General features: G+C 37.4%; 1 protein-coding gene across 1 annotated transcript in view; it reads right to left on the reverse strand.

Annotated features, from left to right (window-relative positions):
* Positions 1–18,319, reverse strand: part of C2CD5 (C2 calcium dependent domain containing 5) — a 126,899-nt gene that overhangs the window by 67,676 nt on the left and 40,904 nt on the right. The window contains 2 exon segments of the mRNA XM_030541432.1: positions 12,594–12,659; positions 14,607–14,715. Of these exon segments, the coding sequence (XP_030397292.1) occupies positions 12,594–12,659; positions 14,607–14,715 (175 nt within the window).

Below are 18,319 nucleotides of genomic sequence, written 5' to 3' on the forward strand. Positions count from 1 at the left end.
GCACTCCATCACAAGCTTTTCTAGCAAATCTATTAAACAGTTTAGCAAGGGTTTTCTAAAACTTTAAGCAAAAGGTTTGCAAAAAATTCTATTGCTATTAACTGCTCTTCATTGTAAACCAGATATTGTGAATATTTAATTATTAAAGAACACATTTCTATTAATGTTTCAACATCAGCATGATGCCTATATCTAAGTGGAAGCACAAACATTGTTTCTAGAGCTGAAAGATTTGAAAAATTATGTACATGGGAAGGTATTCTTCATAGAGACGGTGCAAACTAAATCCTGCTCCAACTGAAAAGTCTAAAACTTACTGTTTATTGAACAGTTTTGGAAAGCGCAAACAAATGCATCATAATTGTGTTATAAAGTTGTTATCTTGAACCTAAATTTCTTTCCAATCAGTTCCAAATGCAGTCAATTTAGCTTTTGGTTCATTACTTTAGAATGCAAGTCTGGTCTCTATTAGTTTGTATACAGACATAGGACAAAATCCTGTCCCCATCTCCCTGAATGGAGAGCCCTAGACAGAGCAGAACTGTATAGTTCTACTGTTCTGGGTGGCAAGGGGGAGTATATTTCCAGAGCCCAGATTTCTGGGCTCTTCCCTGCATGAGACCCGTATTTCTTTCCAGGGGTTAAATTAGACCAGCTCTCAGAGACATAGTGAGCCAGTACTATTTTCTAGGATCTTGCACTGGAGAATTTAAACTTTTTAAAGAAAATTAAGTCCGTAAATCCTTAAATTGCAAATAGAGCCATCAAAATATCAACTGAATGTAAACTGATGCAGAGATGTCCGGGCAGAATCTGCAGACAGCCTGAAGTAATAGCTCTATGAAGTATTAATTGCTGCAGTTAATTTCAACTGTGTGTTAACTAGTCTATAAGGTGCTACAGGACTCTCTGCTACTTTTACAGATCCAGACTAATACGGCTACCCCTCTGATAAATGAAAATTCAGAATGTCAGCATTAAGAAAGGAGAAGAACAAGCCTATTATGAAGGATTTTCACAATCTACTGAAATTTCTTGCTGATGTCTCAAAAGAGTGGAGCTTGTGAGAGTAACTATATCTTTCAAAATCAACCTCTGGATCTTTCATTATGCAGATCCATCACCATATACCTTGTGGGGCAAGGACTCAGTAGCAGTGACGGCTACTGTAACCTCAAAATTGTAGAGGTGGACATAGTGGCTCTCTTCTGCTCTGTAACTTGAAGTCCCTTGCCCAAACCTCTCAGAACTTCTTTCTGCCAAATCCTCCCTACCGGGCTTGAGAGTGAAGAGTAGAGGTGTGGGGAAAGAGATCCTTCCTCTAGAGTATGGTCCAGATAAAAGCATGGTCACTCCTTTTTCCACTGATGGTAGCAGTTAGCTTATCTGCTGCTCTGGTACTGGAGAGGATTTCCAATACAATGCAATAGTGTATTCTGTAGTGTGCATTTTTGGGAAACAAACGCCTGTCTTGTTTACAGGAACTCTCCCTCTGGTCTCCAGCCCAAGAACATCTTAGAGCCCTAGCTGCTATTTGAAAGTCAGGCAGCTGCAACAGCCAAGTCAACTTTTCTCTTCCTACAGATGATTAAGAGGTTATATCTGTTTCTTCCAGAAGCAGACCATGCAACTACCTTCCGTGCCTGTCATCTCAAGTTTAAATTACTGCAATACCTTTACATGGGGCTAAATCATCCAGAAACTGCAGCAGGACCAGAATTCACTGGCTCACTTACTGGTATTAAACAGGTTGTCTTTTTGTGAACACACTGAACCTTTATTCTGATCTGCACTAGCTGCCCGTTGGTCTCAAGTTTGACGTTAAGATTATGGTATGAACCAATAAAATCCTAAAGCAGCCTACAACCAGGCCCTGATCCTGCAAAGATTGATGTACATGCTTTGGTTTCTGCTCTGTGAACAGTCCCATTGACTTCAATGGGAATACTCACAGTGTATTACATTTGTATGAAAGCTTTTACAGGATGGGGGTCTAAGATACCACCTCTTGCCCTGCAATGTCCTGCTATAGTTGCATCAGAGAAGGTACCTGCAATGAAACTCCACTGGTGTGACAGAGAGGGGATGGATGGCAGGGCATTTTCCATTAGGACCCCAAATCTTTGGAACTTGCTTCCCCTGCTGGTCTGTAAAAGCCCAAGCTTGTTAGTTTTTGAGTGTACTGGAAGGCCTATGTTTTCTCTCACAATTAGCAAGAGAGAAGTGATACACACCTCTGCTGCCCAGACCTATATAAGTCTGATGAGGATTTTGTGAGGAAGTTAATTACTTTTGTTATATTTATGTCGTCGCTAGGTTAATTTATTTGATCTTGAGGTAACTGAAGAATGTGTATTTTTAAAAGATTGCCAAGGACACTCAGAGAACTGGGTAGGGGCTCATTTACAGTAGAATAATACAAATATATGTAAGCCAATAAGTTAAATTCGCATTCCTTGAGATTAGATATGGTGAATTCTTACTTCACCGTCCTCTTATTTATTTTAGGAGCTGCTGAACAAGAAGGAGATCGTCTTCTATCCCTTGTCTCTATTACAATCCCCCTCCCTCTGCTATTTTGTACTATCTAACTTTGTTTTGGGATTCATTCTGTAAGAAAGATGCTATACAAAATAAAGCTGTGTTGAATTAAATTAAATTAAATTGGTATAGATACCACTTACTGAAATAGAATCACATTTCCTTTCAATGATTCATATATGTTCATCTTACTGATCTCTCAAATGGATAACTGACACTCACAGGAAGTAAGAACAATTGTTAGAACAAAAAACTCAGAACAAGGGCTGCACTTGTGAAACTTTGGAACATGCATACAGAAGTACAGCAAGTATTTTAAGAGTGATAACCGTCTACACAAAAGTTGGAAGCTTCAGAAAAATAGTTCTGAAATTTATTTGGTATTTAGTGATTTAGCCCTAAAACCTAGAGTATCAGTAACTCTTTTGAAACAAATTGGGAAAATCCTCTATGCCTTAGGTGAATTACAGCTAATCCCCTTTCACATAAATCAGACTTCAATCATGAATATATGCCAGACAGCTTGTGTTTAAAATAAAGCACCCAAGCTATTTAACATATTATTCAAAATAAATTATCCCCCATCCTCAATTGAAACATTTAAGTCCCTGGGGAGAGAGTACATCACTCACATTTAAATCTTAAATCCTATTCAGTGCGTAGATACTACAGTAATGGGTACTTTTACAAATGTGACAGATCAAGTTAGATAAAACAGTGTTTAGAATAGGAGCCTAGTAGTTCTTACTAAGCAGGACTCTGTAGTTCTAATTCCAGTTCTGTTACAGGTTTGCTCTGTGAGTTTCAGCAAATCACTTCTTTGTGCTTCAGTTTGCCCTAAAAAAATACCAGTTTACAAAAGTATTGAGAGGTTTACTAAACATTTGAAATGTGCTTTGAAAACCCTTGAGTGGAAGAAATTATAAAAATTCAAGTAATAGTGTGAAGGACAACATTCAACACCTCATTTTTGTTTAACATGTCCCAAACTGTTCAGGCAAACAGAACATCAGAAAGTTCTTTATAACATGTAGTACTGTATTAAAGAGATGCAGTATGCATAACTGAAAGTGCATCTACCTAATATATTTATTCTCAGACAAAAAAACATTAAAATAGAATTGGCTGAGCATAAGTAATACTAATCTTTGGGTAAAATACATTATAAGGATGTTGTAATTATTCTGAAAACCAGCTATTACAAACCTAGAAAATTCAGAATTAAGGTTAAGGGCAATATCATGTTTACAATTACGATCAAGGTATTTTTAGCATTTGTGGTCCCAGATCAGGTAAAAGTGATTTTTAAAGACACAGTTTTATCACTACAGGGCAATTAATGTTGTTAGAATGACATCTGCATTTTTTATCTTAACATGTTCTGATTCCTTTAATTTCCTAGGTTTCTAATGTTTTGCTTTGGAAATATTTCCAAAGTCCCTATAATGTATTTTACCCTTAAGTTACTGATACATTCTCCCAAACTTAACTCCCCCTGAATATAGATTTTTTGTCAGAAATTTGCTACACTTTTTTTCAAAAATTTAAAATTCCAGTACAAAAACTACACAAGAAACCCAAAGAGAATGCCCTCATGCAATATTTCTAATGGTCTGAAGATAAGTAGTATCACCCTTACATTTTTGTTTGTTTTTTGTTGTTTTAAATTTTCAGGGCAGATTCACTAACACAGTGACTCAACCTTTCCAGACTGCTGTTCCCCTTTCAGGAGTCTGATTTGTCCTGCGTACCCCAAGTTTCCTCTCACTTAAAAACTACTTGCTTATAAAATCAGACATAAAAAATATGGAAGTGTCATAGCACATTATTAACGAGAAACTGCTTACTTTCTCATGTTTACTATATAATTATCAAACAGATCAACTGGAATATACTGTACCTACATTTCAGTGTATATACAGTAGTACAAACGAATCATTGTCTGTATGAAATTTTAATCTGTACTGACTTTGCTAGGGTTTTTATGTAGCTCGTTGTAAAACTAAGCAAATATCTAGGTAAGTTGATGTACCCCTGAAACACCTCTGCATACATCCAGGGGAACACATACTCCTTCCTGGTTGAGAACCACTGCACTAGTACACCAATGCAGTGCAAAGCAGCCAGAACCCACCAACCATTTAAGATAGGTTTACTTTTGCTTCGCATTACCAGAGTAGCACAAAAGCAGCCAAAACACATTGGTGAATCTGGCCTTGAAATTCACATACTGGTTTAGAAAAGTGCGTTAGTAACACTGATGCTATGTGAAGATGGGGCAGAGAAAGCTGTTTCTTGAGTCCCAAGCTTTACAGGAACCTTCTGTGGTCTTAGTTCAGTTCCCTCAGCAGTGCTGTCTCAAACATAGAGCAACTCCAGCAGCAATACCACAGAGAGCTTTTTAAGCCAAATATCCATGTTAGTACGCAATCATAGAATCTTCAGAGCACAGCGACTGGCCAAGTAAATCTATTCATTAAGAACGCCTGACACATGTGGCTAGTATTTCTCATATCGAGTCATTACAACAAATGAAGTGCTACAAGCAAATCAGGTGTAGAGGAAGCGTGATAATTAGTGTAGTTATCGCTGATGACACAATGGCTCCAATTAAGGCACCTGAGCTGCTGAACTGACCATCTATATCCTACATAATCACAGCAATTAGATACAACAATCATTAATAACTTAGCAGCAAAGAATCCTGTGGCACCTTATAGACTAACAGACGTTTTGGAGCGTGAGCTTTGTGGGTGAATACCCACTTCTTCAGATGCCCCCACGAAAGCTCATGCTCCAAAACGTCTGTTAGTCTATAAGGTGCCACAGGATTCTTTGCTGCTTTTACAGATCCAGACTAACACGGCTACCCCTCTGATAATTAATAACTTAGTTGAATTATAACCTAATTTCTTCAAATATAATTCGTGCACAAAAAAGTTTGAGTATCTGTGTTATTCAATTGTTATTCTCATTTAGGACTAACAAAAGACTGACAGGTATCTAATTTCTTAAAGCTCCTAGTTTAATCAATTTTAACTCAAACTAATTAATTGATTTACTTGTAAATTCCTAGAAAATTAATTCTCTATTGAAAGAGTAAGTGCTGTATACTTGCAGAACATACAACATATTTCTCATACAAAACAAAGAAGTTGATTCTCTCTGTTAAGTTTAAAACAGAACTCAGCTTAAGCAATTAGCATCTCCATAATTTCTGGATTTCTTATAGGTATGTGTATACTTGCAAAAAGGACTGAGTTTAAGAGCAGGCAAGTATGAAATATGGAGATATAGTTCTATTAAGGGGTTCTAGAACTTATCATGGAAGTTGCAAGTATCATAACCTAAAATAAAATTATAACCCTTAAATTCAAAATTTGGCCTCTGGGTTCATCCTGATTAGGCTGCCCAATGACTGATTCTCTCTCCAGCCTGAAACTCCAAAATGGTTTCTATTACTGCCTTACCCCAACTCCACAGTCTAATAGCACCCAATGCACATGCTCCTTGAATGCCACTTAAGCAGTTTTTGACCAGATGCTTAGATACCAAAGTGATAGACAGCTTCTAAATACTTAAAATAGGTGGCAGTTTTTATTGATCATTGGTATGACATCACAGCTGTGAACTAACCTACATTAACTTTAGAATTCTAAGCAGAATGTTCCAAATATCAAGCGAAAGATGACAGTTTGACTGCTGACTCTGAAAAAAAGACTGCCCTTAAAGCTCAACAGTTTATACATCAGCAACACACTACAAATTACAAAAGATGTTCTACTTTGGCATTCTACAACCAGGAATCACCTGGACAGAACAAAGTATGATTTAGTCTGTTTGGAAGTCATAGGAAATACAAACAAATTCAAAGGGATAGGTCTCCATCAGTTGGCAACAGTTCAAGTAAATAATCTGTTTACAACATTACCAGCTCTAACACAGGCAAGCAGTCTGCTTCTAAAATAATCCTACATTATCTACATACTGAGGGTTTGACAGTAACCAGCATTAGCTAGAATAAACCAGTTACTGTTAACTATTTTAAAACAATCTAGCCCCAGTAATCCCAGCAATGCAGACATGAATAGATAGTCTTCTAAGTTAGAGTTCAAGGAGACTGCTACAGGGTGTGATTGCAACAGTACTGAAGATACAGACCCTCATCGAGATAAACAAGTAACAATTTAAAAAAGAGCACTGAAAATATGTTTCGTATATACGCACTTTTAAAATTCAACTTTCTGCTGATTAGAATAGCCTTTGCAGGTTTAAGGCAGAAAAGTTACAATATTTTATTATGCATCATTTGTAGCAATGAATGCCAAAAATGGTAATGATAACTGAACGACTAGTATGTAATTTTTAAACATTTACATCTGCAACGTTAAAAAAGCCAAAAACACTTGTTCTCAGTGGACCAGGTCCAAATTAAGTCCCAGACTTAAATATTTAGCTCTCTTCTCATTTTTTCCAGACTTTCAGTTATTAACTTGATACTGCTGAATGCCCCACACCTCTGCATCAGGATCCTCTAGCACAAATCTCCACAATGAAGTCAGTGGGACTCCAGAAGGGCACAGGAGTTGTAGTTCTCGTTATAATATCAGGGACAAAGTTTGCAACTGTTGCTTTGGAGCACAACTAGTTACTGAAGAAAGATACCTAATTTACCATACACCTATTGCTTTATCATCCAGGCACAATGAATAGTATAATTTAAAAACACCTTCAAATGACAGCATTGCCTTAAAGTAGAGCCATCTCTGTTAGCAGATAAAGTCTGTCCTCTACTATCCATATTATTTAAGAGTATTTAGTATATAAACAGTATAGTAAAACCAACTACATACAAGCTCTGTCTAAAAGATTAAACAAACCAACTAAGTGCACACCTTAAAAATGAACACTAACCAAGTATTTCAATATCTAATAACCAGAGACTGACAGAAATGTAGGTCTGGAAGGGACCTCAACAGGTCCTCTAATCTAGTCCTCTGTACTGAGGGTATGTCTTCACTACCGGCCAGATCGGCAGGCAGCAATTGATCCATTGCATCTAGTCTAGAAGCAATAAATCAACCCCCGAGCGCTCTCCCGTACTCCAGCTCGGTGAGAGGCATAGGCAGAGTCGATGGAGGAACGGCAGCACTCAACTCACCACGGTGAAGACACCACAGTAAGTCGATCTAAGTATGTCGACTTCAGCTACGTTATTCATGTAGCTGAAGTTGCATAACTTAGATCGATCCCCCCACGTCCCCCAGAGTAGACTAGGCCTGAGGCAGGATTAAATATTATAGATCATCCGTGTCAGGCATTTGTCTAACCTATTCTTAAAAACCTCCCAAGATGGACATTCCACAACCTCCTTAGGTAATTTGCTCCAGTTCTTAACTATCCTTTCAATTAGGAAGTTTTTCCTAATGTCTAGCCTAAATCTCCACTCTGCAATTTAAGACCATTACTACTTGTCCGGTCCTAGGTGGATAAGAAGAACCATCTATCACCCTCCTCCTCAAAACTTTTTACTTACCTGAAGATTTATCATGTCTACCCTCCATCTTCTCTTCTCCAGATTAAAGAAACTTTTCTTTTCTTTCTTTTTTTTTTTTCCCCCCCAATTTCTCCTCATGGGTCATGTTTTCTAGACCTTTTTTTCATTTTTGTTGCTCTCCTCTGGACTTTCTCCAATTCATCCACATCTTTCCCAAAGTGTGGTCCTCAGAAATGGACAGAGTCCTCCAGTTTACTCCAGCTGTGGCCTTATCAGTGCTGAGTAAAGTAGAATAATTATTTCTCATGTCTTGCTTCCAATACTCCTGCTAATACATCCCAGAATGTTTGCTTTTTTTGCAACAGGATTACATTGTTAATTCATATTTAGTTTGTGATACACTATAACCCTCTGATTTTTTTCTGCAGTACTCCTTCCTAGGCAATCATTTTCCATTTTGTATTTGTGCAGTTGATTATTTCTTCCCAAGTGTAGTCCTCTGCATTTGTCCTTATTGAATTTCATCCTATTTATTTCAGACCATTTCTCCAATTTGTCAAGATCATTTTGAATTCTAATCCTGTCCTCCAAAGAGCCTGCAACACTATACTCAGCTTGGTATCGTCTGCAAACTTTGTAAGCGCACTCTCTATGCTATTATCCAAATAATTTATGAAAATACTGAATAGAACCAGACCCTGGACAAATCTCTATGGGATCCCACTTGATATACTCTTTCAGCTTGACTGTGAATCACTGATAACAACTGAGTATGGTTTTCCAGTGAGAAATTCATCCTCCTGTTGTAGGTTTATCTAGGCTATATTTCCCTTGTTTGCTTATAAGGTCACAGGAGACAGTATCAAAAGCCTTACTAAAGTCAAGATAGCTCTCTTCTACTGCTTCCTCCAATCCACAGGGCTTGTTACCCTGTTGGTTTGACATAACAAATGGGTTTGGGATAGGAATCAGAAACATGCAATCCTAAAACTATTTTATGAAGACTATACATAGAATTGCAAACACTGAGGGACTCAGCTTCTCCTACTGACATCAATACAGAATAGGAATTCTAAAAGTCTTGTATAGAAAGAACACTAAACACAGTAGTCAGCAAGAAAGAGACAACTTACATCAGCACACAGCTACAGAAATAAGACGAATTTGTTCACCTCTGCACTTCCTGTGCATGTTTAAGATCCTGATGTTTTTACACATTATGTTCACAAAGACTTCACAATCACCGCTGTTGGTGCCACAACATGCTCTTGCATAAAAAAGACAAGGATCCCTACTCTAAATATCCAAATTTAATGCCCAGTGATGTTAATGGAAGCATTTCCATTGACTTCAATGAGAGTTGGATCAGGCCCTAAGTGAGTATATATTAACAAGCGAACTATCTTTTGCAGTTCTTTAAAAACACTGAATAAAGTACTACTGCATAAAGTCAGAGTTACATTGTCTAGTGGAGTCAACCACAATTCTATTCAAGAGACAAGGAATACAAGCCTGAATAGCTACAGTAGCTCTAAAAAAAATTAAGGATAGGACATAAGAATGTTAAGATAAACCTGGAGTGGAAATTACCTTGCATTGTGCGTTATAAATATCTGTTTTAAAGGAAAATAGAGATTAAGCAGAAAAACAGCAGATAGAAAAACAAGTGGAAGGAAAATCTGTTATGTCTAATAGATTGGAAAAATTATTCAAGGATCGTTAATGTTTACAGAGTCATTTCTGTAACGCTGCCAAGGTCAATAAGACCTTGGGTTATCTGTCATCTCAGTTCTAGTTGCATAAGTAAACTGCCTGTGGGTAGTTTTAACTGCACATTTAGCTACACTTTCCTGAAAGTTTTCTAAGGTTTATATTCAATGATTTCTGCTGGGCCCATTCTAGTTCTTTTCTAATTGTCTTTTTGAGGCTTGCACATATTTCCACCATTGCCCCATCATCCTCTATTATCTTAGGTCTGATCCAAAACCCAATGAAGTCAATGAGGGAATTCACATGGACTTCAGAAGGCTTTGATCAGGCCCCATACTTCCAAACCTAAAGAGTCCGTGTGTATGAATAGTGATTTTATGCAATAATGGGAAAGCAGTAATCTGCCACTTTTCCATTTAATTATGCAAACACGAACTGTGATCTTTGTCATAATGGTGCAACTATACTACTTAAAAGAGTTTTGTTGGTGCACTGAAAAGAGAATTTGGCCCCCAAAGTATTTGTGTAAAGCTTTACCTTAAGGAGAGTTTTAAAATCAGTGTACTTAGCTCATAAAACAGAATCACTTTAAGCATAGATTAAAACTAAATAAATTGTCTCTTTTTTAAGTCACAGTTTACTGAATTATAAATCTTGAATCTAAACACACAATAAAAAAAAAAGAAATGACTAATATCTGCCAGATAATTTTGACTCAGTGGCTAGATTATCTGTAAGGAAAGTAATGAAGATTTCCAAAAAAAAATCTCATTAATTTCAGGGTACATCTGATGTATAAATAAACATTGAAACAACATTGTCATTAGCCATAAAAATGAAAGGGAGATTCAACCCTCCAAAACATGTCTGTAGAAAATCATCATTTTTATTAAATATTATAAAAAGGTTAAAACCCACAAATTTTACTAACTAATTTTGGACAGCCGAAGGTCCATTTAGGTGTAGAAAGGATTCTTACTCCAGTCACATAACCCTCTGATAGCTGCCTTAACTCTGAATAGTCACATCAGCACACACAAATATTACAGCTCAAATCAAAGATTTTAAAGGGAAAGGCTATAAGTGCTCACACTTAAAATCTTGCTGTTTCTACATGTTCTGATGTTTGACAGCTATGAACATGTTATGCCATTTTCTGTTGTACTGAATTTTCCATTGTCACCTTTAAACTCCAGATAGCAACATGAAATGCAATTCATATGTACACTACAAATTCGATGACTGTGAAAGAAAACCCTCTGTTTATGTGTCTAGTTACTGTAGCTATGGGATCAAAACCCAGTCAAGCTATCTCCCCATCACCTCAAATACAAAACTAGACTTCTGGAGGATTTCAAACATCAAAACTAAGTTTATAAAGAGGTGTTTTGTGGCAATGAAGATAGGGATCCCTAGGTTTTTTCCTAACACTAATTTTCTCCTTTTGTCTGTCTTTCAGGTCACTGGAGTTAAGGAGATTCTGTTGGAGCAGTTCCCGACAGGGAAGATGAAATGTGTGTTAAACAAAAACAAAACAAACAAAAATATGAATATTAAAACAATATATAATTTAATACATGCAAAGTGGTCTCTAATCAACAACTTCCTTTCACTTGATGATGACTCTTCTCTCTTCTCATTCAGTTTGGCCTCAGTACTGCCTTTGACATGATCAACTCAGCCCACTGGATCTACACAAGTGTCTCAGATTCCGTCCCTGTCATAGTTCTGCTCCTACACTACCTAATTTTTTCCTTCCATTACCCGGTGGTGCTTCCTCTACTCTATCAACTTCTTCCTCTTCTTCTATGGAGCCCCTCAAAGCAGATTTATTAATTTGGAAATATTACAGGTCCACTGACATCTACAGGCAAGATTGTACTATTTATGCACAGCCCATAATAAGGAATGGCATGGAGCTGCACTGCCCTAAGCATAGCAACAGGAGGTAAAACGTTTCCCTCAAGCTCTCAGATGCTCAGAGGCTGCTTGCTCACCACTACATCCTTTTATGTGGCCCATTCTAAAAGCCACAGCAGCTGGCAAGCTCTGCTGGCCAGTATGTGAGATGGAAAAGCCTTGGCTTTGCCTTCTCCAGGGCATCTTGTGCCTCCAGAAGAATATGAAAGGAGTAGTCCATACACTTCCCCCAGCACAGGGACTGGTATTCGACCTGGACCTTATGAAGGCAACTCTTCCTTGCACCCATATATGGACCTGGCAGAATCTGGGCCCACAGTTACAAGAGAATAAGACTTTTTCCTTTGAATTTTTAATAAATCAAAACCAAACAATTACCATCAGGGATGTCAGCTTGATGTGTTTACAAAACAAGACTTATGAGACTACACACACTGGACTGCTCCACTACCCTTTACTTTCTAAGTAGTAAGTTTGTCCTCAAAGTCTCTTCTTTTAGATCTCTTTTGAGCAAACATATTCATCCAATATCCGAAGTCTTTGGAAGAAGTGCTGGATTGGGCTAAAAGCGGTTGTATAGACAAGAATCCATCACCTTCCCCCAAAAAACCTTAGTTTATGATTTGATTTCAACTGTCACATTAAATCAAAAGCCACTAAAATCGACTGAACAACTACTTTTTGGGTTGATATTAAATAATTCTAGCAGTACTATTTTATAATAAAATATAGTTTTGCATTTTGATAATGTATGGAAAACCTTTTTAAAGAACATTCTGACAATTAGACATTGATTTATTTGGTGGCTAAACAAATTTAAATTTAAAATATTAACCTAATTAATGATCCAAAACATTTCTAAGAACTTCACTGAGCTGCCATAATTTCTGTCAGCATATGTAGTACTGAATGACTAATAAAATACCTGAATTGAAACTATTCCAGTCTAGCAGTTTGTATGATCTTGTGTTACCCATAATTCCGACAAAGGCTGAGTTCAAAACAGCAAATTAGTAGATCAGTTATAGGAGCAGAATAGTGAAAAAAAACACTACCAACAAGAACACAATTGACAACACCACTCCACAGGAACTGGAAAGACACAGACAGCAGAGTTAATAAGAGGTTGAAATAGAAAGGGCAGAAAGTAAGGAGCATGCTATAGCACTCGGCATGATCAAGTGTACAGCATATAGCAATTACCAGCTTTTTTTTTTCTGTTTTGTTTTCAAACAACCGCTTTAAATGTTCTTTCTTTTTCTACATTTTCCTGTTTATTTACTTGGCAGCTTTTGTGTTTCCTTTGCAAGGAATTGAGTCAAATTATTATTTGACTCAAAGCTGGTTAAGATAGTTCCCACACCAGTTACTGGGGTTTCCAAATTGTTTCTTTCTCTCTCTTAGGCATGATACTGAATTTGATGGATCGAAAGTCCTACATTCACTTGTCAGAAGCAATTAAAGTTCTTCAGCAGATGCTGCTACAGCCATTTTCGTGTGCAAACAGAAACTATTTAATCAGCATATGCATCTACCATCAGTTCTTCTCCTGCTTTCAGGCAGTCTGTTATCAAATGTTATAGTCAGCAAAAAAAAAAAACGTGCATAGTGCAAGATGTTATTTCAGAAAATATTAGAATATAGTTGATATCTTTCCCATTCTTTCTAAGAATGCTTTTTGTTCTGATGTAGGCTTATAAGTAACACACACAAGTTTTTATAAAGAGAATAGTATACTGATAATTTATTACACTATAAAATAACCCAAAGTTGTATTAGTATCACATTAAAGGTAAGTATGTAAAGCCCCGAGCTAACTGCAAGTCAGGGGAGTTGAGGTCATACATAAATTGAGTATATTTATCTTCTAACGTATCAAGATATTTCTTTTCATCTTTTAACTATTGCATACATAGGAATAAAACAAAACCTTAGACGATTACAGGCAGAGAAAAGAAAATTGTGTACTTAGTCACTTCAAAAAACCCTCAAAAATAGCTCTCTTACATTTATGTGACTCATGGATTTTGTTTCACATTCTCTGTCACATTTTATTGAGTCTTAAACCAATAACTTGAAGTTATCTAGACCCATTTGCAGAAATCATAGATAGCGTGGGAAGTCAATAACAGGTAAAAGATTAAAAAAAGAAAAAAAAGACTGATGCCTGAAAAAGATGCATTTGCAAAAATTTTAAAAGCTAATTACTCCTGCCGAGTGAATGCAAAACCACAGTAGATGCTATTTTTCTTTAATCTGCCTTTGTTTCAGGGGAACTGACCAACTCAAATCTTTTATTTTTAGGCATATTTTCCATTTGATTCAGTGAACAATACCAAGATGAAGTACTAACAGCCAAGAGCTGCTTAACTCTGACTCCAGAAATAGAGCATGCAAAATGCATTAGCGTTGGAGTTTCCAAAGAAAAATTATCTGCAGAAAATTACGTTAAGGTTTTCACTTGTTGCAAAATAAAAAGTTGTTTCTGTTCATATCACTTAAGAGTCAAAAACACTGGATGAACTAAACTGTGGCCAATTCTTAAAGATTTTAAAAACTGCTGGAAATTAAACAAAGTTTAAAGTTAACATGACGGATTTAATCTGCTTTCATGGCTTTCACATAAAACATTTCAAAGTTAACATTAAACCTTGGCCAAAAATTAACCCACAGCTTCAAAATCCAAAGGCATTAATTCTGGTTCTACATTATTAGGTTCATAGTTCCTTACTGCTTCATTACACCAAAAACATTAAGAAAAAATTGCAGAAGAGTTTCTCACTAAAAATCTTTTTCCTGCATGACTAATATTTTTCAAATTTTCATTCTTAACTGGAAAACAAGGTTGTTTTAGTATAAATAAATAAATCAACAAACAAACAGAAATCCAAGGTCACAGTGAGACATGACTGAAAAAAGATTTCTTCAGTTAACATACCAGGATTGTGGATGCGGTCCAAAAGCTTCACAGAGCGTGCACTGACCACACCACCAACATGGACAAGGAAGCCAGGTGGAAAGGCCGTCAAGGTAAAAAAAGGAAATTCCTGTTAAGATTAAAAATATAAACAGCAGGTGACCATCTGTAAAATACTGCTGTCTGCTAGTCAACATGCAGTAATTCATTATGCTCCCTGAAATACAGGCAAAGCATTAATACGAGGCAAAACACTTATTTTAAGCTTATTATGCACTCTATCACTTATATGCCATTCAAATATCCAACATAATGTGGTATTAGCAAAAGTATTCTAAGCAGTAAAATTACTTTTCCCCCATAGATTTGCATTCGGATATGGATATTAACTAACAACCCAAATCTTATTAAAAATTGACTTTACAAAGCCTACATTAGCTTTTTTTTCTTTAAAAGGTACACTAAAAGAGTGAAATAAAAATGTTATTTATTTTCTGAAGTGATGAGGCTTAGTATTTAACTTACTTATGCCTCTGCACTTTTTAATGCTGGCTGCTACAACTGAGGGTAGTTTGGTATCCAAATTTTGAGTGGAACTGATTTTTGCTCCTGCAAGCATGAAGAGCGCCTTATTAGATAAAGTGCATCTAACACAAAATGCCAACAAAGACTGGTCTGACAGCAACAATGGCTCTGGATAAAACGAAAATTATTCATGTCATTAGAATAAAAGTGAAAGATTTTGAAGTACAATTATTAGACCATTCTTTACTATATTAAGAAATAGTCACTATCACCAATCATTCTAAATTCTTTTCCCGAGATTTATATATATTTTTTACTATCTTCTACAAAAATGAGAAAGCAATACTCCTCCATGTCCAGACCACCTACTCAAGACAGTTTCTGTGAGAAACAAGGCTAAGGGCTTGACATAGTTTTTCATAATGTATGCGCTGTGAAATAAATTCCTTACATTCAAATGAGATGGGCCCAAGATGGACAGATTAAATTTTATAATTATAGACATACATACTGAAATACAGCATATTTATGAGGGAAAGGAGATGGGTTTCCATCTGCCAATTCTACAAGCAGAGAGGCAAGAAAATAAATGAGTCATGCAACAATGGTTTTTTATACAGTTTTTATGGCGATTAAATGTTAAAAAAGAATATTGTAATTTTAAAGTGATTGCCTAAACTAAGCATTCCACTCAGATTCTAGTCAACTGACAAAGAGCAGTTTAAAGAGAGACTATAAAATCTCCTGAGGCAATGAGTGGCATTAAAAAAAAGATTAAGACTCAAAGCCTGGAGTCACCCTAGGGTATTGCTGAAGATCAAAAATATTGCATTTCTGTTGTATGGAGGCATTAGAAAGCAGAGAGATTACAAAGAGTGACTCTACAGCCATATACAGCTGCTTGTAGACAAGACAGAGGACTGGTCAGGTACAAACAGTGGGATTAGAACCTGCTGGGATCCCGTGGATTACAATAGTTTGTGGAAGGAGGAGCCAGGCAGCCACTACTACAACACAGTGTGTGCAGATACTCCATGCAGAGCCCTGTAGGCTGCAAGGGGGAAGATTCCAGGCCACCAATATCTGACAATGGACTACCAATAAAACAGTGCCCAAAAAACCCTAACAAATATCTGCCACATTAAGGAACACCAAAGAGCTATAATTTATTTCACAAACGAACTAGCTAACCAACTGAGAATACTGATCATTTTGCCAATACTACTTCACACTATCATTGTATTACCTCTTATGCTATGTCTACATTAGGAACTAGGGGCATGATTCCCCTGCTTGTGTACACACATTCGCGCAAAATAAGTGACAGCTTGCATAAGTACAAAAAGCAGTGTAGCTGCGGTAGCACTAAATCCATTTGAAACCAGCAGGCATGTATTTTGCACAGAACAGCATAGATCCTGGACGAATACTGGCACTGGTTGAAAGCAATAACTGCTTCTAGACAGTTACTTTAAAACTGCCACTCCTGGTCAATTTGATGAGCTTTCAATAAGCTCTTCATTCATACTTATGTATCACATACTACCTCTACATCTATAAAATGTAAGAGTGAGTGCAAATGTACATGTGTGTGTATTTCCAATCATTTATTTAAGTGTGTATGTTTAAGTACATATAAAATACAAAATAAAGGAAATATACTAGGACAACAGTTCTCTAACCATGCTCCATGGAGACCATCTTATTTGAAAACGAAGCAGTGGTGATAGAGGGTTTGGAGAAGTGATCCACAGAATAAAAAAGTTGGAGAACCATGGCACTAGTCTAAGCTCTAATCATTAGGATTGCACAGGTGAAACAGAGCAGCATTTAGCTCCCTTTCTAAGAAATGTGTGCTTAATACTGCACCATTAAAGTCATCTGGAGTTTGTCCACTGAGAAGGTCTGCAACAGGACCAAGTCTTATACAGAAATAGATACAGACATTTGTACAAAAATATGTACAAAGTATACACATTTGTACATAAAACTGTGTTACAGTTGCTGTGACAAAGTTCTTCCTCTACCTTGGTGGGTCCTGTGCTTATTGGTAGATTTGCTCACCTCAGTGATCTTCCCCACAGTCTGGGTCAGCTCCTCCTGTGTCTGATCAGGAGTTGGGAGGGTTGGGGGGAACCCGGGCCCGCCCTCTACTCCGGGTTCCAGCCCAGGGCCCTGTGGATTGCAGCTGTCTATAGTATCTCCTGTAACAGCTGCATGACAGTTACACCTCCCTGAGCAACTTCCCTATGGCCTCCTCCAAACACCTTCTTTATCCTCACCACAGGATCTTCCTCCTGGTGTCTGATAATCCTTGTACTCTTTAGTCCTCCGGCAGCACACCCTCTCACTCTCAGCTCCTTATGCCTCTTGCTTCCAACTCCTCACACACACTTCCTCTCCTCTGGCTCCCCTCTCTGACTGGAGTGAGCTCCTTTTTAAACCCAGGTGCCCTGAGCAGCCTGCCTTGATTGGCTGCAGGTGTTCTAATCAGCCTGTCTGCCTTAATTGGTTCTAGCAGGTTCCTGATTACTCTAGTGCAGCCCCTGCTCTGGTCACTCAGAGTACAGAAAACTACTCATCCAGTGACCATTATATTTGCCCTCTACCAGACTCCTGTACCCCATTGGCCTGGGTCTGTCACATTGCAATTACTGTGAATATACATCCTGTCACTAAAAACATAATATAAAATTAATATATGTGTATACAGAGAGAATAATACAAGACAGCTATATATTTTCACAGCAGAATTGTTATCAAGATTATCCCACCATCAAAATCTTTGTTGTTTTGAAGTTCAGGTTACTTGAGTAAAAAAAACAACAATATGATCCCTAAAAAAAAAAAAAAAAAACGTGGAAATGTACAGATTAGGGTTCCCACACATTTGGGTTTTCCCAGACATGACCTCTTTTTTGGCTTCCTGATCTTCGTCTGGGCAGATTTCTGAAATAAGAGGAAGTGTCCTGGATTTTTCCTTGTGTATCAGACACTGCAGCTCAGAAGAAGAGGTTTCTGCACCCCAATTAATCCCTCCCCTGCATCCACAGTTGCTGGTTCCTGTTTGCCCCGCCCTGACCAGCCCGGTAAGTGGAGCCGTAAAGCACCTCTTGACTGCCCTGCCACAGGTACTCAGGGCTGGGATGGAAGGGGTGACAGGGCTGGGGTGACAGGGCTAGGCCCCAGCTCCCTGCCATCGGGAAGAG

Source organism: Gopherus evgoodei, chromosome 1 (genome assembly GCF_007399415.2).
Source record: "Gopherus evgoodei ecotype Sinaloan lineage chromosome 1, rGopEvg1_v1.p, whole genome shotgun sequence".
In the NCBI taxonomy this organism is placed as follows: Eukaryota; Metazoa; Chordata; order Testudines; family Testudinidae; genus Gopherus; species Gopherus evgoodei.